Source organism: Marmota monax, unplaced genomic scaffold (assembly GCF_021218885.2).
Source record: "Marmota monax isolate L192 unplaced genomic scaffold, Marmota_monax_Labrador192_F-V1.1 WCK01_AAM20220418_F8-fsc00006, whole genome shotgun sequence".
Taxonomy (NCBI): domain Eukaryota; kingdom Metazoa; phylum Chordata; class Mammalia; order Rodentia; family Sciuridae; genus Marmota; species Marmota monax.
The window spans coordinates 30,455,764-30,479,171 of NW_026693712.1; the positions used below are offsets into that span (position 1 = coordinate 30,455,764).

General features: G+C 35.0%; 1 protein-coding gene across 1 annotated transcript in view; it reads left to right on the forward strand.

The window, feature by feature from the left end:
* Slco6a1 (solute carrier organic anion transporter family member 6A1) overlaps window positions 1–23,408 on the forward strand; it is a 214,991-nt gene that overhangs the window by 93,057 nt on the left and 98,526 nt on the right. Inside the window, exons 7-8 of the mRNA XM_046460442.2 lie at window positions 11,451–11,711; window positions 16,351–16,533. Coding sequence (XP_046316398.2) covers window positions 11,451–11,711; window positions 16,351–16,533 — 444 coding nt within the window. The remainder of the gene's footprint in view (window positions 1–11,450; window positions 11,712–16,350; window positions 16,534–23,408) is intronic.

Genomic DNA, 23,408 nt, shown 5'->3' on the forward strand with positions numbered 1-23,408 from the left:
TCGCTATCTCATTATCAAATTGTTCTGTAGTATTCTTCATTGACTTCCATTAGGCTTTTGAATCTTTGTCTGGCATTTTGTTTACTTCTGATATCTTTGGATTTAGTTACCAAGGAATTATGAACTTTTAGGAGTCATGTTTCCTAGTTTTGTCATGTTTCTTGTATTTCTAGATTGAGAATTTTGTATCTCTTGGGATGGATATCTCTTCCAATTTTGTATAATCATCCTTTTATTGACAATGATTTAATTTGTTGTGTAGTATTGAATTTACTTCCAAATGGACTTCATGTTACAGTTTTCCTGTGGCTTCCTTAGCTGTGATTAGATAGTGGGGTTTACAACTGTGTGTGTTTTCTTGGAATCTGTGGGACTTACCTTTGCTGTAGGACTTCAAGAATAGGAACCCTCTGGTACTTAAGGCAAGTATGTTATAGATAATTAACTATCCTGGATGTACTCACTGTGGTTACTCCTGTGGGCTTGGTATCACTGACAGTCTATAACGTTGTGGAAGTGACCCATACTGAGAGGCTTCTGAGTGTGTGACATGATCACAACAGTTTTGATTTTTTGCAAAGAGGATGAACATCCAGTAGAGGGTCATCAAATTCCCTTTATCTTGGACTACTTGGGGCTGGATCTTCATCAGAGAGTTTTTCTTTTTCCTATTCTTTGTGTTGAGATATCTGTTAAAGTCTGAATAGAACTAGATCATGGCTTGAGCAAAGTAGTACTTCTCTCAACATGGGGTGGGTATGTAACTCAATGGTTAGCCCCTGCCCAACATGTTCAAAGTACTTAGCTTGATTCCTAGCAACTAACAGTAACAAAAACAACAACAACAACAACAACAACAACAACAACTAAAATTAATCCAGATATAAACATATAATAAAAACAATATGAACAGCATCAGTAATCACAGGAAAGAAGGGAACAGAGGTAATAGAGATAAAGAGTTAAACATTAATATAGGGCAAATTAATGAGGGAAAAAAAGGGCAAAGGAAGGGACAAAAGACAAAGAAAAAGGGAAAAGGGGAGGGACATTGAATGAGAAAGAAGAGAGGAAAAAACAATCCAATTAAAGAATTTAAATGCTAAAATTAGATAAAGTAGTTAAAAGGGAAAAAGAAAAAAAATTAATTCCTTGCTGAGGTGCTAGAAACACTTCTTTCTAGTGCCTCAAATTTGAAATATGCTAGGCTTGGGGAAAGGGTGGGAGCCAAACCTAAAATCAGGTGTGTTCCCCTGAGCTCCGACTAAACTAGTTAGGGCAGTATGTAGTTTCAGTTCTGCTCTGCCTTACCCACCAGACAAAATTAAGGCAATGTTTTCCATGGCAGAGTGAAATCATTTCAGAAGCTTTTGTGTCAAATTTGGGATGTGGTGACAACCTGAGCCATCTGTGAGCCACTCATACTTGCCAGATTTATAAGCTGTTCAGGTGGGCTACCATTACCTCCAGAGACCTGCAGTCGGTGCACCTGAGAGTAGGGCAAAAACCAGACCACAACAGTGTATCTTCAAATGCATCTGAGGTTGGATGAATCATTTCAATCACTCAGCAATTGAGTAATCCAACAACCTCTTCCAAGTTCCTCTTCTCAGAACCAAGTCCCCCAACCCAATCCACTCATGACTGATTTTGCTCTTCACCACAGAAGGTAAGAACACTGACCATTTTTCCCTCTGCAACCTGTGTTCACCACTGCTTAGTGAACTTATGACATTCCCTCCCCTCTCCACAATTGTCAATCATGGCCATCTCTCATCTAGTCACTGCAGTAGGATGTCCCCAGGTATCCCGAACTGTGGTTGCTTTGTATTTTCTAAGCCCAAAGTAGTTCAGTTCCCAATAATAAGGGCCTTGTTAATATGGCCCTGACTATAGCACTCAGACAGTTTGCTGAATGATGCAATGGATCCCCTCTCCAAAGCTGACTTGCCATGCAGGAACTACTTTCATACCAAACCCCTTACTGGATTTGAAGCTTGTGAGAACTGCTGTTTTTTTTCCTGCAGTCAGGGCTGCCAGTTTCCACTCTTCCTTAACCTTCTGTTTATGGTGTCTTCTGCTGCCGGGGATCTTGAACTAAATTTGCAAATCACTTGTACTTTTCTTTGTGTTACTTTTCTGCTTCACTGTTCTCTTCAGTTTTCCTGTCAAATCCTTCTTGGTTCCTAGAGCTCTTCCTTTTCCTATTTTCAGAATTTAGTATTTTCTTTGCTACTATGACTCTTCTCCCTCACAGATCCATGTGAAGAGCACCTCTTTTCCACCTTCTTAACTCCCCCATTGTTGGTTTTATTCTTTATGTCTTGCCTGTTGATTTTCTTTTCTTTTTTAAATTTTTATTTACATTTTTTAATTTTAAAATATTTTTATTTTTATAGGTTCTTTTTAGTTATATATGACAGTAGAATTCATTTTAACATAGTTATACAAACATACAATATATCTTACATTAATTCAGATACTCAGTACCTCTTCATTTTCTGTTTTATTTATTCCCCTCTGACCTCTATTATTTCCTCCATAATTGTGCATAATTTGAAGTTAATTTTCTGTCTCCTTAAGAAAGTATCTTAGATCATTTATTTTATAGCTCTCTTCTATCATTGGCTCTTAAAGTAATAATATTTTATGTAAGTGTTGTTCTAATTGCATTCTAAGCTTATTAACATATTATGTTTTAATTTTCATTTAGTTATTCATTTCATGTATTTATGAGCTAAAATCACATAATGTATTGTTCCTGTTATTAGTGTGAATCAGTAGTTCTCTATTAGATCAATTAAAATAAGCAAATTAAAATAATTTAGAAATTTATTTCTTCTCTAACATTCTTCTATTCCTGATATAGATCTGAGTTTGAGATTTTGAGTTTCATTTTATCTGAAGACATTCTTTTGAAATTTCTTGCAAGGCATTAGTGAAAATTTTCTTCTGGTAATGTGATTTTCTTATGTGTGTATGTGTGTGGGTACTGGGATTTGAACCCAGGGTCTCATGTAAGCCAGGCAAGCATTTTACCACTGAGCTATATTCTCAGTCTCACACTTTTCTTTTTCTTTTCTTTTTCTTTCTGGTTTTTTTTTTTTTTTGAGTACCAGGGATTGAACTAAGGGGCAGTTGACAGTTGACCACTGAGCTACATCCCTGGCCCTATTTTGTATTTTTTTTTAATTTTTTTTTTTTTTTTTAGAGACAGCGTCTCTCTGAGTTGCTTAGTGCCTTCTTAAGTTGCTGAGACTGGCTTTGAACTCACAATCCTCCTGCCTTCACCTCCCAAGCCTCTGGGATAACACGCGTGTGCCACTGCACCCAGCCCACACTTTTCTTAATATGTGTTTTGAGAACATCTTTATTTCTCTTTCATTTTGAATAAACTTTGATGGAGAAAAGGATCCTATGTTAATGGGGTTTTATTTCAATACTTCAAATATTTCACCCTAATTTTTCTGTCTTGAAGGATTTATGGTAGAATTTGGTGGAATTCTTGTGCTTGATTCTTGATAGGTATAGTACTCTTTTTTCTTCAGCTTATTTCTTTATTGTCTCTTGATCTTTAATATTCTACAAGTTGAATTCCATATGCCAAGGAATAGATTTTTATCCTTCTTTATCTTTGAGCTTCCCAAATCTATGGATTGGTATCTGTCATTAATTTGGGAAAAATCTTCAGCCATTTTTACTTCTAATATTTCTTCTCTTCCTTTTTCTCTTTCTCATTCTGATATTTGGACTTTATGTTACCCTTTTTGTAATTGTTGCACAGTTCCTGAATATTCTCTTTTTCCCCCTTTCATCATTGCTTCCTATTTAGAGTACTTGCTATGGATATTCTCAGGCTTGCTCTTTGATTATTTTCTTGGTTGTATACAGTCAACTAATAAATCCATCAAAGTTTTTGATTTCTAGAATTTTGATTTTTTTGGGGGGGTCTCCATATCTTGCTTACATCATCCATCTGTTCTTGCAACTTGCCCACTCTTCCATTAGAGTTCTTAGCATGTCAAGCAAAGTTATTTTAGATTTTTAGTGTACTAATTCCAAAGTCTATGCTATAGTTGGTTTTAATGATTGTTTTGTTCCTTAAGAGTGTTTTCTGTCTTTTTGCCTGTCAAGTTTTTTGCTGAAAGCCAGACTTGCTGCATTGGTTAGCTGGAACTGAAGTAAATAGGCCTTAGTGTTTTCATGTTGATCTGTCTAGGAGTTAGGCTGTGTTTAGTGTTTGCTGAAGCTTTAGGTATCAAAATTATTTTTAAACTATGGATCACCACTTCTTTTTTAATGTTTTGGATATTGTCTCAATCCTGCCTGTTTTTAGTCTTCTTTGGGACAGGATCTAGATCCTTTAAAGTACAAGATCCTTAATCCTAAAGTGTATCCTTTTTGGTGTCTCATTTGATTGCCTAGCATATTTATAGGGACTCTTTATTTTTAGGTAAGGATTGTAATAGTTTTCAGCACCATATTTCCTATCAAATACATATCTATTCATCTTCAGTTCAGTAGCTGTCAATCCTTTCTATTGCTTGTGGATTTTATCTAGGCCCTCATGAATCATCCTGACCACATGCAGTCTTTCCCTTGCAAATTTCTTTGCAAGGCTCCCTTGTCTCTGTTGCTGTTTTTCAAGTTTTAGCTTCTTTAGAATCTCTAAAGTCTCATTTCTGCTCTCTCAGCTCAGTCAGACCACAGTGCTTTATGTGGACAATCCTTCTCATGTCCTCCTGTGCCACAGTGAGAAAACTGTCCAGTGAATGTTTGGGGCTCACCTGAAGTATTTCTGTTCTCTCAGAAAAACATCTCAAAGTAGCATAGGGTTGATTTTCTTTTTTAAATCCAGTACTGATTGTCTGTTGTTAACATAATCATTATATTTATCCCCCTTCACCCCCCACCTTCTAAATATCCTCTGCAATTCAGAGAAGATGGAAACCACTTCAGAATCCCCTTTCCCACGTGATTCTTTTTTAGAGTTTTCCACCGAGAATAACTCATGGGAGATGTGGAAGATTGAAAATGAGGAGAGGTAAAGTTATCATTTTCCAGAGATGTCTGCATGCAGTTTATTTAAAATTGAGGTTGAGGGTATTCTGGTGAGCACTGAAGAATCACTCACATAGCTACTGCTGTCTACTGTAGTTGTAGATGCTTTCTGAGATTACTTAGCATTGCATCAATTTTTTTTGAAGGAAAATAGCAGTGAGAGTCATTTCTATTAAAGGGACTCCTGAACTTCTTTGCTTCTCTCCTTCATTTTTTGTTTCTCCTGACCTACTCTCTGTAACTCTCCTGAATTTTTAAGTGACTTCCAGAATTTTCTGGGTCTGAGCATTCCCAACATTTGAATGCAAACCCTAACTCTGAAGCCCTTATATTGTAGCATTTTAACAGTTTCTCTCATTTCCAAAATGAACCCAAACTGATAAAACTACTTTTTAAAAAAATATAGGACATAATCCATTAAATATATGACATTTGAAATTTGTTCCATGATTTGATTATATTTGAAAGTAGTAATAACCTTATTGTTAGTGAAAATATGAAATGAGAGTACCTATGGGTTGCAATGACAAAAGAATTATTTACATTAAATTGTCGAAACTGGAGACTATCATGCTAACTAAAATAAACCAGTACCCAAAGGCCAAGGTTAAACGTTTTCTCTGATGTGCAGAAACTAGTACATAATAAGGGTGCTGGATTAAAAAAATAGAAGAGATATCAGTGGAGTAGATGAAGGGGATTGGAGGGAAGGAAAAAGTTTTAGGAAAGGAAAGACAGTGGAATGAATCTGATCTAGCTTTCCTATGTAAATATATGAATATACCACAGTGAATCTCACCATTGTGTACATCCACAACACACTTGGGGCTGGGGATATAGCTCAGTTGTCAGAGTCCTTGCCTCACATGCACAAGGCCCTCGGTTTGATCTCCAGCACCACACACACACACACAAAACAAAAACAAAAACAAAAACAGAACTACAAGTAAATAGCATATAGATCAGTGGAGTTAAGGGAGGGAATGGGAGGAAGAAGGGGAGAGGAAGGGGAAGTACTAGGGACTGAGTTGGAGCAAATTGTCTTCCATGGTTTTATGGTTTTGTCAAATGAATCCAAATGTTATGAAAGGAAAAATTATACACACAAACACTTTTAACATAAATAATTGGGTCAAAAATTGCAGGAACAGACAAAAATCTCTTAGTATTTGATAGGTGGATTGAATTACTTAATTTACTATAAAAGTATACTAAATAGTTTGAGAAACTATATCCAAGGAGCATGTTCAAGTTTACCTTAACATTTTACATCTTAAAATGGAATATTTTGAAATTTTCATGAGAAATTAGGCAAAAAATTAATATTTGCTAAATCTAGGAAGATGGTACCTGATAATTTTTTATTATTTTATTCATTTTCTTATTTGATCTATAACATTTTGAGAATATTGATTTTTTTCTTTGCTTTATATTTATATTTTCTTGTTTTATTTACTTTATTTTAATGATTTGGCAGTTGTGTTAATATATTGATAATCATTGTGATAGGATTGTGTTCTTTATCATTATGAAATTATTCCTTGCTTCATTTAATTAATTGCCTTATCATATGGGGAACCTATTTAATGTGCTATTTAAATAGGCTGAATACATCTTCTGGTTTGCCTAAGATAGTTCCAGTTTATGTCTGTGTCCTAGTTGCCTATCATAATTATTCCCCCTTCCCTTTTGACGAAATATCATTACTAGTTTATCTTAATAAGCTGGGGTGATAGAAGTCACTTCAATTTTGTTGTGGTCTCATTTTACAATGTGTAAAAAATTAAATGTGTTGAATAGAGTTCTTACTTTGTCAATGGCTCAATCTAAAAGACAGTAAAAAGAACAGATTTAAAACATTAAAAAAATAAGAGATTGATAGTAATAACCCATAATTTTCCTATGCTTTGTCCACATATGGTGTTATTAAATTTTCCTTTCAGTACAGTGTAAAAGGATTTTCCTGATAATGAAGTGATCTGAAGTGCCTAAAATTACCTCCTTACAATACTGGGTGGTTGGGGGAGTAGTTGGTGCTGCTGGTTCTGCCATCCACTTGGTATGTCAGACAGACTTGCCCTGGTGTATGCTGCAACCTGTAAGATGCATTCAGTTGCCTGCCTGTCTGTTGGTAGGGGCAGTAGGGAACTCTGGAAATTATAATTTAGTTGTACTTGAAGTATTTGTAGGAGGTAAGAGCTGAAAGGCACAATTACAAAATCTATGAAAAATAATGTAAGCACTCTTGCTACTATGATGTTTTCATTATTGTATAGTGTACTTCACCATGATTTATTGATTTTGTTGTTTGGTAATGCTTTTTATTTTCTAATAAAATTTTTGGCATAATGACTTCCAAAGTTATTATAAGAAAGTTGATAAAGACATGTACAGTTTTGTCGTTTACCATTCATCAAAGATCCATGTTTATATTAACCAACCACAAGAAAACCAAATGATACAAATCTGCTGAATAATTTTTAAAAATGTTAAATATTGCCATCAGGAACTTGAAATAGAAAAATCAGTTTATTCCAATTAGTATTTGATTTTTGTAATTAAGAAAACTTTGAAAATTAATTCTGTTGAAGATAAATAAATAACTATTGTGAATGCTATTACAGGTTTATAGATTTTTACTTCAGAGATAGAATTAACTCATTGCTGTGGCAATAAAAGTACTACAAATTTTGTTTCACAATACCATGGAAAAAATAATGTTTTTCCAGAACTAAGAAAGCTGTGAAGTACAAATGTGATTTGAATATGTAAAAAAATCATTCATAATTTAAGAAAGTATTCATAATTGCATCATAATAAGTTGTGATATTTTACATCAAAATTTAAATTATTTATTCACAATTTTATATATATGTACATACATATATATTTTTTCATCTTGTTATATGTTACCTGTCTTTTCCTTCTGAATAAGAAATTTTTTTAAATGTTGGACCTTTGGATGAGTATTTCATAAATCAACTTCAGAGTCTTATACTGATTTTTAACTGTTTTATAAATAAGTCCTCTAACTTTTGATTTCAGTTTTGTTTAAAACCAGTTGGAAATAAATACATAATTGAAATATTTAATAATGAATAACTTTATATTTTAAATATTAGAAGCTTTTGTTCAATTGTAATTACCAAAAACAACACTTAAAAATGGGATTATTTTAAAATTCATCCCTCCAAAATCAAGAAAGGAATGAAACAAATTAAACTATAAATGCTTGAATGGCATCTGACATTTATTTTAGAAATCTCTTAATTGTGCTTTGAAAATATTTCTATGTTGAGGAAGAACTCACATTGTCTAGATACCATACTGACCATTCCCTGTGAGTTTGAATATTTTGATGAGTAGAATGCTGAATAAGTGATGCATGTCTCTAAATGGACACAATTGTCCTGTTTAAATATCAAGAAAAAAAATTCCATTAGGGCTGGTGTGGGTGGTGGTGCCCACCTGTAATCCCAGCATCTCGAGAGGCTGAGTCAGGAGGATTGCAGGTTTGGAGGCAGCCGCCATTTAATTATGCTGTAACCTAGTAAGACCCTGCCTCAAAATTTAAAAAACAAAAAATTAAAAGAGCTGGGGATATGGCTCAGTGTTTAGGTGCCCTTTGGTTTGATCCCTGCTACTACTACTACTAAAAAAAAAAAAAAAAAAAAAAAAGGAGAAAAGAACATAAAAGAAAAATCCATTAAAGAGAACACTCAATAATGAGGTAGATAAACATCTATGACTATTAGCCAGCCTCTTTCCCTAGCCATTCTACTTCTGTTTGGTAAATTCTTGGCTATAGTGACATTTGTATCAAACATGGAGGATATGTAAGAGCTGAATGCAAGGCTTTACCATTACCAAAGTTGACTTGGGTATTGCACTGACAAAAGCCTGCCTTGCCACTTCAATCAAGAACAAATCAGCATAATCTAGGAAATAACCCCATTCCTTGATGAAACCAACCAAACACCTGAAGGCAAGTTGATTATATATTTCTGCTTTTGTTATTGAGTGGGCAATAATGTGTCCTCACTAAAACAGATCTTATTTGGATGTGGGCTCTGCTTTTGACACCAGGGATCTGTAAGCATTACCATAATTTGACTTAATGAATGTCTAATCTATCTTCTGATAATATTTTACCATCATTTTGCATCCGATTGAGAATTCAGTTTACAGAAAAAGAGGTAGAGCAGTTGGTTCATGCTCATGGAATTCACTGACCTTCCAACTTGTCTCAATAACCAGAAACTCTTGTCTCAATCATTATAATAGCTTAATTGAAGACTCACAAGACACCCTAACTGGTAGACAAAATCAACAAATTTGAGATGCTGTCTCATAGGATAAGGTGTATGCTTGGAAATAGGAAACTATTCATGTTATTTGGGATCAAGCAGTAGAAAAAAGGGTGAGTAAAGGGAGAAGAAAGTTATTAATACAACTGCGATCTTATAATCATTTGGTGAAAAAAATTATAGCCGTGACACATTTTCTCTTTTTTGTTCCTTTTATTCATATACATACAAACATATCCTGTATACATTTTTGTGTACACGTATATGTTTGCATATGTATATATTCCAATTTTTTATTTTGCTCCTTCCCATTTTATTCTTTTGTTTATACTTTACATAAAGTAGACAACCTTAAAAATTTGTGTGTAAGTTACAGAATGTGTGTGAATTAAAAGGCAAATTAATACTGCCTCTGTAGACATGGTCACAATTACTGGCAGGACATATTTCTAGTCTTGGCCATCATCCTCCATGGCCCCATCTACAGTGAGAGTTGAAGAAAATTCCTTTCCTGGGTGCAGTTAAGTTTTTATCATGTTTACTGATGGTATTGGTCTGTTAAACTAATTGTAGCTGAAAGTCTGTCTTGAGGTTTCTTTGGCAGTGGAATTCCTCACAAATTTAGTTAAGCCTCTGATATATTCGCTTTATTATTGGAAGTTACCATTGCCATTTTGTTTTTAGGCCAAAGGAATCTTCTCAGTGTTGTGACTAAAATAGGTTGTGACTAAAATTATTACCCTGAGATGGATGTGGTGTCTGATTAGGTTGTGTGTTTTTTGGGGGATCATCTTTGTATGACTGATAGTTGAAACATGTTAGGCAAAAACAGGATGATATTGTTATTTATTTACTATGGAGGTTTAAATATGCAGTGAAGGGTGAAAATGAGTCCCAAGTATGCTCAAGGGAAAGCTCTGCAAAATTTTTGCCTGGGGGCTATAAACTCCCCTCATGAACTCACTCCTATTTACAAGTGGACTGGCAGAGTGAGTGTAAACGACATGCCCAGAGAAAGCTGTCTTATTTCACCTAGATGTCACCACTGAAGGGATTGTGGCAATAGATGTAAAAAGGGGCAATGGGAAGCCTCTAGTACTTTCTGTTTCTGTTGGCGGTTTTAGCAAAGGAGCAATGCTGGATGATTGAAAATTCCTGGATTTAAATTTGGGAGTTAATGTGATTCCATCAGCAGCAATGGAGTACTGTTCAGCAGCACTGTGCTCATGGGGTCTGTCTCTGGCACCTGCAAGAGCAGCAGAAGCAGGAGGTGACTGAGCTGGTTTGCCTAACATTAGGAAGAAAGTGGGCTCCTGTTTTCCTGAAAAACAAGGTAGTGAGTGCTGTTCCAACAGGAGCATCATAGCATAAGGTTGTGCTCAAACAATCTTGCAGGGTTATCTTGAGTTTTAGTGAGTAACCACTTTCCCTTTCATTCCAATAAATGTATTACTTTTGGAACCATTTCCCACCTATATCAACTTATTTTTGGCTAAAAAACTTAGCATGATTATTTTTTCTATTTGTACACTGAATAATAGAAATACACATAGTATAGAACCATTTAAATACCCTGCGTTATTTACATTGAATAAGTACATTGTGAAAGTACTCAGAAATGGTAAACTTCAAATGCAGAAAGCTGGTTATGGAGGGGAGAGACATAGATGAATTTGAATTATGTTTGGTTTCAACAATTCTGATAGCATTACATTTTCAATTCTAGGTGGTGGATAAACATTCATTAAGGTACTTATAAATGTTTTAATAATTGAAATGTAACACACTAAAATAAAGATCAGTTCTACTGAATAATACAATAAGAATAATCTTCAAGAAATTACTCATAGAGGTAGTTAAAAAGTAACTTCAAAATGCAGCTAGCAAATATTTCTTAAAAGTTAACACCAATTAGTGTCAGAAAAATAATCACTAATTATGTCTATAGATTTTAAACATTCAGAGGAATGTAAAATAAAGGTAAATCAATATAAATTAAGTTTGCTTTGAAATGTTTATAATGTGATCTATTTTGTTTCTTAGATGCATATCATTGTCTTCATTTTTCTTTTTATATTCTAGGTATTATTTTTGGTCTTATAGACCTGAGCACTAACAATTTTCAAGAGAACTACACTCTGAGAACCATGCAGAAATTAGCCTTGAAACTCAGTTATGATGTTTCCTCTTGCGTGGTAGCAATATTTGTAGCATATTATGGAGCAAGAGGAAACAGACCAAGATGGGTTGCACTGTCCTCCTTTTTAATAGGAGTTGGATCATTTTTACTTGCTTATCCATACTTGAGTGTTGAAGATCTTCATTTAGTGGAAGAAGTTTCAGGTAATATTTTCAAATATACTGTTGTGCCTCAAATCAATATTCATTTAAATCATTGGCTCGGGGACTCGAAATAGTCTATGATGCCTATCTGTTTATATACCCATATTGATTTATATAATTAAGTTTATTGATTAATTACTTGAAGTTTCCTAGTGAACACATATGTCACGATCATATATCCTTCATATTAACAAATGGGCTTGGGAAGGAGAGGAAAGAACATTTGGAATAATTACTTTGTGAGATTATTTCTCTTTTGTTAATTTTCATATATATAACTATGAATCTCTTGAGAATTTTTCATGATTCCTTTTGTCTTCCACAATATGGTTTAATTAATCTCTTCCTTCTCACCTCAACAGACATACATACATGCAAATGCACACAGAAGCTCAAATACAAACAAGCCTACACACAAATAAAGAAAGGTTAAGCTTTTTGTGGTTACTCTCACCATTTCAAAATGGGACCTGCTCACTGACTTAGTACTTGAATCGGGAAAGGTGGTGGCCTCTTCCCTTTGTTCATTTTGTTTTAAATGTTTGTTTTAGTTGTAGTTGGACACAAAGCTTTATTATTATTATTATTTTATGTGGTGCTGAGGATCGAACCTAGTGCCTCACACATGCTAGGTAAGTGCTCTACCACTGAGCCACAATCCCAGCCCTTTGTTCATTTAAAAAAATATATATTCTACCATCTTTTCACTATTTCCACCAGAAAAAGGCATTTGAAGTTTCCTTGAATTTTTTATGACAGTACTGTATCAGATTCCTTCTTATCATGTACAGGTTTATATATGTGATGGAATGCATTTGCCCATTTTGGCAACTTTAAACTGAGTTCAGCAAGACATAGTGAAAAAAGGTAGGAGGAGGTCTCTGTGTACCGTACAAGTGTATAAATGCTTGTGAAATGTACAAAGTGCTTTATAGTATATTTATGATGTGTGTTTATAGCATATTAAATTCAAAAATAGTTCATATTAATACAACAAAAGTAATATATAAATATGGTTATATACTGTATAACTCATTTATATCAATATAAGAAATATAAAATATGCATTTTTTATATTTATAGAACAGACTTATGGTTAAATGAGAAAATGACTTAAGGCAAGAAGGGAATGGAAAACATTTCATTCCTAACTTTCCTTTAACTTTTATTCTGTTCAGAAGAATAAAACCTTAGGAAACAATTGCTTTATACATAGTAAAAATTCTGATCAGTACTCAGTAGGAGTCATGGCAGTACAGCAGTATGATCTTTCTTCCTTTTAGGTCTTGTTTATATCATGTAGATAACATATTTTAGTTTTTGCTTGTGATTAGATGCATACAATTCACATAATAATACTTAATGTATTTACTGGGTGACTCTGCTTGATACCACAGAAGTCGAAATAAACTGAATAAAAGATAAATTTATTTGTAGAAGTGCTCTTTTCAAGCATCTGTCTAAACAGATATTTTTCTTATTGCATTTGAAAGTTTATTTATTAAATAACAACTTTTAACTCTAAGTTCACATCTAGTTCATGTACACACACAGACAGTGAGTTGTGTATTCTTTTGTTTTGTCCCTTTCCCACATCCTTCTCCTCTTGTGTGAATATCTCTCCTACTCTGTCCTCTGTGTACCCTTGAGTTAGTTGCTTTTCTTCCCTTTTGAGTGGTCTGAACCTCTTTGGTGCTGTGCCTCCCATTTACCAGCATTTCCTGTTCCCTTGCTCTGCTTACCATGCCTATCACAGATATCTCTACTGATGACATGCCAATCCCCAAGACTGCCTCAACCAGCATGCAGATATTGAACTTCACACATCCTTAAAAAGGTAGAACTGAGTTTTCTCCATGAACTCGTGGAAACACTTATTCCACATTCTCATCTTTAGTTACTAAAGCTTTATATTTCAGGGACCATCCACATGTGCCCTGGTATCAGTGCACTGTCACTATTATGAGAACTTCGTCAGCATGTATTATCCAGCTCTCTGGTATTACACCCCCACTTCTTCCCACTTACTCACATGTTGAAGGCAAAATTCACTGGGACCTCCAGGATAGTGACACCTACTTTCTTTGTCAGATCCTCATTATAATTTCCCTTCATTTGTAGCTTGTCTTATATTCCTCAACATGAAATATTAGAAATATTTTATGTACACTTGAATCAAATTCCTAAGCTCTCTTTTCTCATTTTTCTGTTTTTGTCCCTGGCTGGAAAGCCTTTTCACTGAACCACGTAAATTTCCTTTAGCTATAACTAGACTGCTGCCTATGAATCCTACAATGAATTCATTGATGTCAACCTCAGTTGTTCATTTTGCTCTCAAATGGATCTGCTCACCTGAAAACAAGTTTTTGTATTTTAGTCCTCTGTGCTCCATAATTCACAAGCAGTTTAAAAGACATTCCTCACTTAACTCTGATGTTCTGTGTTGGATGGAAAGTACACTTTCATACAGGAAAATTGCCTTAATTTATTTTCAGAGGGTTTATAATTCCACATGTATTCATTGGCTGATATTCTTTACTTCTTCTTTCCTGTGGAATAAAGGTATGACTTCTGCTAACCATTCTGTGCTCCCTTGCCTCTCCAGAGACTATTCCTCTTAGTGAGAAATAGAGACTTCCCCGCTTTTCTGCAAATTTTTCTTCTTAATCGTCCCATTCATTGGCACTGTAATTTGTTGAAGTTTCTTCCTAGTATTAAACAATATCAGCAATAATAGACATAACTGGTAGTCCTCTTTTTCATCACTTTTCTCAACCTCCTGATTTTCACAGGTGAGTTTTCTGAAAGAATTGTCCTTGCTTTCTGATTTAATCTCCCATTCTTTCTTCAGTCCACTTTAACATGGCTTCCATTCTAAATGCTGCAACAGAATTATTTTCACCAATGTAATTCATGCTATTTAATATAATGAAATTTTATGTGTTTTGATTTGAACTTTCATCAGCATTTCACAATATTGATTATTCCTTCCTATTTGAAATTCTCTTTTGCTTGCTATTTACCATAGCCATATAGTTTATAGTCCTAAATAGAGTTTTTATGTTTGTTTATTTATTTATTTTAATATGATGAATGTCATTAAAAAATTAGCTTCTTTCTATTGGTCAAGTGGAAGCTCGGGAGTATGAACCCTATGAGAAGGGAAATGAACAAGTTGAATTTTCTAGGAGAAGGCAGGGACAGATTTTATGATTATCAGGAGCCTGAAGGACCTCCTTGAATTTATTTATCATGAATTCAGTGTGGGATTTCTAATGGATGTGTATTTTTCTCCAGTCATGACCAATTTCAAAATGAAAATATAGAGTAGGGAAAAAAGTAATTTGACCAGGGTTGCAATTTTACTAAGGGATTGCATGATGTGAAAGATAGCAAAGGACTACAGAGGTTGAGATGATTATGATAGAAGGAATGTGACACTGGGCTAGTGAAAAGGAGTAGGGGCAATAGATTACCAGTCCTGATGAGTTTTAAGGACTACAGAAATAAGGTTGCAAAAATAAGTGAGCTGGGAAGATAGGGATGATTAGAGTATAGATGCTTGAAAATCCAATTATGAAAAGTTTTTACTTAGATTTGACTTTTAAAATGAGCATCCTAAGGCAGGTAGGCTTCCATAAACAATAGGAGTTCGAGAAATTAAAAAGAGTGTTGAAAATATTCCAAACTGATACTGTTATTACTGCAAGTCGATTTGTCTGTATAAAACGAACCATCAGTATTTTAATCACAATCCTAGAGCCTTTTCCCATTTGCTATGGAGTCGAATATCATTCCATGGAAACTAAGGCAGATGAAAAGGTGATGTTATACCATATTGCAATCTGTACTTCACTAGGTTTTTCAAAATATTTTGAAAGTATTTGTTAAATTTCAACCATAATAATATGATTTACTAACAATTGCCTAACTTGACCAAAGTAAAATAGCAAATTAAATCACACAAAAATTTATTTAGCATTTTTTATAACCTAATGAATTAAAAAAAATCATAAGAACTATCCTGTGAACTAAAGGATCTTTAAATCTCATGGATGAATGACCTTATAATAACTCTAGCAACAAGAAATTTTTATCATGTTATATCCTGTCCTTATGATCCTATGTTCTAGAAGTTAATCGGTCTAAAATGGGACATTATTTTATCAGAATGACAAATTCAATATAAAGATCACTAAAGAAATGAATATAGAACTGAACTCAGAAAGTAAGCTTTAATGATTCAGAAAATTAGAAGTTTGCATCTTGTGGAACAGGATGCAAAATTAATAGGAAAATGACTGTAACATTTGTTATATTGTGTATAAATGTATATGTATAAAAATGCCTAGGCACATATAATTGTGTGAATACAATCATGCGTGAACATTTAAATTTTGGTTTACAATATGTGCATCTCTTCTGGCATTCCCACAAACTTTCTTTTATTAAAGCGTTTTTCTGAGAATATGATTAATCATAGGACTACATTCAATACAAATAAAGTATATCTAAAAGATAAAAGCATAATGGTGGCAACAGATTGTAGAAGAAAAATGTTTGATAAAGAATATTTCATATTTCTTGTATATTTAACTTTTGAATTCATTTAACAAAATACAATTATCTTTTTCAAAAGACATTTGCAATCCAATGAAGATTCTCGATGCTTGCACCAGATCCGAATCATTCCAATCAAAATATGTATATTTCTCCATCTCTGGGCAGATTGTGCTGGGAATAGCAAGAATGCCTCTTTATATCCTTGGAATTACCTTCCTTGACGACAGTGTTCCTTTGCACTCCTCTGGCTTCTATTTAGGCAAGTTACCCTGATTCTAATATTATTGGCCCATTTACTTTCTGCATTTTAAGATATATATTTTAACTGATATAAAATACTATCTATTGGCCCTGTTATAACATTATGTATGTTAAGTGTTAACTTGTTTGCTTATTTTCAAAATTACACTGAAAGCTGAGAATGTACTTTAGTGGGTAGAGTACTTGCCTACCATGCATGAGGCCCTGGGTTTGATTCCCAGCACTTCAAAAACCAAACCAAAACAAAAAATTCCACACTGAAACACTTAATTCTGAAGAGTGACTTGAGATTTGAAATTCTAGACAAGTCATCTGAATGACATTGAAAATATATAGAAAAATGGAAAACTGTATACTTCTAAAATAATAAAAACTGTTATTTATCCATCTATTGTCTGTCTTTTCAGTTCAGTCTATACAGGCTGATGTTCATTTCCCCAAGGAAAAAAGTCTAAAAAACATTGGATTAAATTGCCTGATTAGTTGTTACTTTTATTTATTTTTTAAAATTTTTTATTGTTGGTTGTTCAAAACATTACAAATTTCTTGATATATCATATTTCACACTTTGATTCAAGTGGGTTATGAACTCCCATTTTTACCCCATATACAGATTGCAGAATTACATCAGTTACACATCCATTGATTTACATATTGCCATACTAGTGTCTGTTGTGTTCTGCTGTCTTTCCTATCCTCTACTATCCCCCCTCCCCTCCCCACGCCTCGCCTCCCCTCTTCTCTCTCTACCCCCTCTACTGTCATTCATTTCTCCCCCTTGTATTATTTTTCCCTTTCCCCTCACTTCCTCTTGTATGTACTTTTGTATAACCCTGAGGGTCTCCTTCCATTTCCATGCAATTTCCCTTCTCTCTCCCTTTCCCTCCCACCTCTCATCCCTGTTTAATGTTAATCTTCTTCTCCTGCTCTTCGTCCCTACTCTTTTCTTAGTTACTCTCCTTATATCAAAGAAGACATTTGGCATTTGTTTTTTAGGGATTGGCTAGCTTCACTTAGCATAATCTGCTCTAGTGCCATCCATTTCCCTGCAAATTCTATGATTTTGCCTTTTTTTAATGCAGAGTAATACTCCATTGTGTATAAATGCCACATTTTTTTTATCCATTCATCTATTGAAGGGCATCTAGGTTGGTTCCACAGTCTTGCTGTTGTGAATTGTGCTGCTATGAACATCGATGTAGCAGTGTCCCTGTAGCATGCTCTTTTTAGGTCTTTAGGGAACAGACCGAGAAGGGGAATAGCTGGGTCAAATGGTGGCTCCATTCCCAGCTTTCCAAGAAATCTCCATACTGCTTTCCAAATTGGCTGCACCAATTTGCAGTCCCACCAGCAATGTACAAGTGTACCCTTTTCCCCACATCCTCGCCAGCACTTGTTGTTGTTTGACTTCATAATGGCTGCCAATCTTACTGGAGTGAGATGGTATCTTAGGGTGGTTTTGATTTGCATTTCTCTGACAGCTAGAGATGGTGAGCATTTTTTCATGTACTTGTTGATTGACTGTATGTCCTCCTCTGAGAAGTGTCTGTTCAGGTCCTTGGCCCATTTGTTGATTGGGTTGTTTGTTTTCTTATTGTCTAATTTTTTGAGTTCTTTGTATACTCTGGATATTAGGGCTCTATCTGAAGTGTGAGGAGTAAAGATTTGTTCCCAGGGTGTAGGCTCCCTATTTACCTCTCTTATTGTTTCTTTTGCTGAGAAAAAACTTTTTAGTTTGAGTAAGTCCCATTTGTTGATTCTAGTTATTAACTTTTGTGCTATGGGTGTCCTATTGAGGAATTTGGAGCCCGACCCCACCGTATATAGATCGTAGCCAACTTTTTCTTCTATCAGACGGCGTGTCTCTGATTTGATATCAAGCTCCTTGATCCATTTTGAATTCACTTTTGTGCATGGCGAGAGAAAGGGATTCAGTTTCATTTGCTGCATATGGATATCCAGTTTTCCCAGCACCATTTGTTGAAGATGCTATCCTTCCTCCATTGCATGCTTTTAGCCCCTTTATCAAATATAAGATAGTTGTAGTTTTGTGGATTGGTTTCTGTGTCCTCTATTCTGTACCCATTGGTCCACCTGCCTGTTTTGGTACCAGTACCATGCTGTTTTTGTTACTATTGCTCTGTAGTATAGTTTGAAATCTGGTATCGCTATGCCGCCTGATTCACACTTCCTGCTTAGCATTGTTTTTGCTATTCTGGGTCTTTTATTTTTCCGTATGAATTTCATGATTGCTTTCTCTATTTCTACAAGAAATGCCATTGGGATTTTGATTGGCATTGCATTAAACCTATAGAGAACTTTTGGTAATATGGCCATTTTGATGATGTTAGTTCTGCCTATCCATGAACAGGGTATATTTTTCCATCTTCTAAGATCTTCTTCTATTTCTCTCTTTAGAGTTCTGTAGTTTTCATTGTATAAGTCTTTCACCTCTTTTGTTAGGTTGATTCCCAAGTATTTTATTTTTTTTGAAGATATTGTGAATGGAGTGGTTGTCCTCATTTCCATTTCAGAGGATTTGTCGCTGATATACAGGAATGCCTTTGATTTATGCGTGTTGATTTTATATCCTGCCACTTTGCTGAATTCATTTATTAGCTCTAATAGTTTCTTTGTAGACCCTTTTGGGTCTGCTAGGTATAGAATCATGTCATCTGCAAATAGTGATAATTTAAGTTCTTCTTTTCCTATTTTGATGCCTTTAATTTCTTTCGTCTGTCTAATTGCTCTGGCCAATGTTTCGAGAACTATGTTGAACAGAAGTGGTGAGAGAGGGCATCCCTGTCTTGTTCCAGATTTTAGAGGGAATGCCTTCAATTTTTCTCCATTCAGAATGATGCTACCCTGAGGCTTAGCATAAATTGCTTTTACAATATTGAGGTATGTTCCTGTTATCCCTAGTTTTTCTAGAGTTTTGAACATACAGGGATGCTGTACTTTGTCGAATGCTTTTTCCGCATCTATCGAGATGAACATATGGTTCTTATTTTTAAGTCTATTGATGTGGTGAATAACATTTATTGATTTCCGTATATTGAACCAGCCTTGCATCCCAGGGATGAATCCTACTTGATCATGGTGCACAATTTTTTTGATATGTTTTTGTATCCGATTCGCCAGAATTTTATTGAGGATTTTTGCATCTAGGTTCATTAGAGATATTGGTCTGTAGTTTTCTTTCTTTGAAGTGTCTTTGTCTGGTTTAGGTATCAGGGTGATGTTGGCCTCGTAGAATGAATTTGGAAGTTCTCCCTCTTTTTCTATTTCCTGAAGTAGCTTGAAAAGTATTGGTATTTGTTTCTCTTTAAAGGTTTTGTAAAACTCTGCTGTATACCCATCTGGTCCTGGGCTTTTCTTAGTTGGTAGTCTTTTGATGGTTTCTTCTATTTCCTCAATTGATATTGGTCTGTTTAGGTTGTCTATATCCTCCTGACTCAATCTGGGCAGATCATATGACTTAAGAAATTTATCTATGCCTTCACTATCTTCTAATTTATTGGAGTATAAGGATTCAAAATAATTTTTGATTATCTTCTGTATTTCTGAAGTGTCTGTTGTGATATTGCCTTTTTCATCCCGTATGCTAGTAATTTGAGTTCTCTCTCTTCTTCTCTTCGCTAGCACGGCTAAGGGTCTGTCGATTTTGTTTATTTTTTCAAAGAACCAACTTTTAGTTTTGTCAATTTTTTCTTTCTTTTTTTTTTTTTTAATTTTTTTTATTGTTGGTTGTTCAAAACATTACATAGTTCTTGATATATCATCTTTCACACTTTGCTTCAAGTGGGTTATGAACTCCCATTTTTAGCCCATATACAGATTGCAGAATCACATCAATTACACATCCATTGATTTACATATTGCCATACTAGTGACTGTCATGTTCTGCTACCTTTCCTATCCTCTACTATCCCCCCTCCCCTCCCCTCCCCACCCCTCTTCTCTCTCTACCCCCTCTATTGACCTTCATTTCTCCCCCTTGTATTATTTTTCCCTTTCCCCTCATTTCCTCTTGTATGTTCTTTTGTATAACCCTGAGGGTCTCCTTCCATTTCCATGCAATTTCCCTTTTCTCTCCCTTTCCCTCCCACCTCTCATCTCTGTTTAATGTTAATCTTCTTCTCATGCTCTTCGTCCCTACTCTGTTCTTAGTTACTCTCCTTATATCAAAGGAGACATTTGGCATTTGCTTTTTAGGGATTGGCTAGCTTCACTTAGCATAATCTGCTCTAGTGCCATCCATTTCCCTGCAAATTCTATGATTTTGTCATTTTTTAATGCAGAGTAATACTCCATTGTGTATAAATGCCACATTTTTTTAATCCATTCGTCTATTGAAGGGCATCTGGGTTGGTTCCAAAGTCTTGCTATTGTGAATTGAGCTGCTATGAACATCGATGTAGCAGTGTCCCTGTAGCATGCTCTTTTTAGGTCTTTAGGGAATAGACCAAGAAGGGGAATAGCTGGGTCAAATGGTGGCTCCATTCCCAGCTTTCCAAGAAATCTCCATACTGCTTTCCAAATTGGCTGCACCAATTTGCAGTCCCACCAGCAATGTACAAGTGTACCCTTTTCCCCACATCCTCGCCAGCACTTGTTGTTGTTTGACTTCATAATGGCTGCCAATCTTACTGGAGTGAGATGGTATCTTAGGGTGGTTTTGATTTGCATTTCTCTGACAGCTAGAGATGGTGAGCATTTTTTCATGTACTTGTTGATTGATTGTATGTCCTCCTCTGAGAAGTGTCTGTTCAGGTCCTTGGCCCATTTGTTGATTGGGTTGTTAGTTATCTTATTGTCTAATTTTTGGAGTTCTTTGTATACTCTGGATATTAGGGCTCTGTCTGAAGTGTGAGGAGTAAAGATTTGTTCCCAGGATGTAGGCTCTCTATTTACCTCTCTTATTGTTTCTTTAGCTGCGAAAAAACTTTTTAGTTTGAGTAAGTCCCATTTGTTGATTCTAGTTGTTAACTTTTGTGCTATGGGTGTCCTATTGAGGAATTTGGAGCCTGACCCCACAGTATGTAGATCGTAGCCAACTTTTTCTTCTATCAGACGGCGTGTCTCTGATTTGATATTAAGCTCCTTGATCCATTTTGAATTAACTTTTGTGCATGGCGAGAGAAAGGGATTCAGTTTCATTTTGTTGCATATGGATATCCAGTTTTCCCAGCACCATTTGTTGAAGATGCTATCCTTCCTCCATTGCATGTTTTTAGCCCCTTTATCAAATATAAGATAGTTGTAGTTTTGTGGATTGGTTTCTGTGTCCTCTATTCTGTACCATTGGTCCACCCGCCTGTTTTGGTACCAGTACCATGCTGTTTTTGTTACTATTGCTCTGTAGTATAGTTTGAAGTCTGGTATCGCTATACCGCCTGATTCACACTTCCTGCTTAGCATTGTTTTTGCTATTCTGGGTCTTTTATTTTTCCATATGAATTTCATGATTGCTTTCTCTATTTCTACAAGAAATGCCGTTGGGATTTTGATTGGCATTGCATTAAACCTATAGAGAACTTTTGGTAATATGGCCATTTTGATGATGTTAGTTCTGCCTATCCATGAACAGGGTATATTTTTCCATCTTCTAAGATCTTCTTCTATTTCTCTCTTTAGGGTTCTGTAGTTTTCATTGTATAAGTCTTTCACCTCTTTTGTTAGGTTGATTCCCAAGTATTTTATTTTTTTTGAAGATATTGTGAATGGAGTGGTTGTCCTCATTTCCATTTCAGAGGATTTGTCGCTGATATACAGGAATGCCTTTGATTTATGCGTGTTGATTTTATATCCTGCCACTTTGCTGAATTCATTTATTAGCTCTAATAGTTTCTTTGTAGAGCCTTTTGGGTGTGCTAGGTATAGAATCATATTATCTGCAAATAGTGATAATTTAAGTTCTTCTTTTCCTATTTTTATGCCTTTAATTTCTTTCGTCTGTCTAATTGCTCTGGCCAGTGTTTCGAGAACTATGTTGAACAGAAGTGGTGAGAGAGGGCATCCCTGTCTTGTTCCAGATTTTAGAGGGAATGCCTTCAATTTTTCTCCATTCAGAATGATGCTAGCCTGAGGCTTAGCATAGATTGCTTTTACAATATTGAGGTATGTTCCTGTTATCCCTAGTTTTTCTAGAGTTTTGAACATAAAGGGATGCTGTACTTTGTCGAATGCTTTTTCCGCATCTATCGAGATGATCATATGGTTCTTATTTTTAAGTCTATTGATGTGGTGAATAACATTTATTGATTTCCGTATATTGAACCAGCCTTGCATCCCAGGGATGAATCCTACTTGATCATGGTGCACAATTGTTTTGATATGTTTTTGTATCCGATTCGCCAGAATTTTATTGAGGATTTTTGCATCTAGGTTCATTAGAGATATTGGTCTGAAGTTTTCTTTCTTTGAAGTGTCTTTGTCTGGTTTAGGTATCAGGGTGATGTTGGCCTCGTAGAATGAATTTGGAAGTTCTCCCTCTTTTTCTATTTCCTGAAGTAGCTTGAAAAGTATTGGTATTAGTTCCTCTTTAAAGGTTTTGTAAAATTCTGCTGTATACCCATCCGGTCCTGGGCTTTTCTTAGTTGGTAGTCTTTTGATGGTTTCTTCTATTTCCTCAATTGATATTGGTCTGTTTAGGTTGACTATATCCTCCTGACTCAATCTGGGCAGATCATATGACTTCAGAAATTTATCGATGCCTTCACTATCTTCTAGTTTATTGGAGTATAAGGATTCAAAATAATTTTTGATTATCTTCTGTATTTCTGAAGTGTCTGTTGTGATATTGCCTTTTTCATCCCGTATGCTAGTAATTTGAGTTCTCTCTCTTCTTCTCTTCGCTAGCATCGCTAAGGG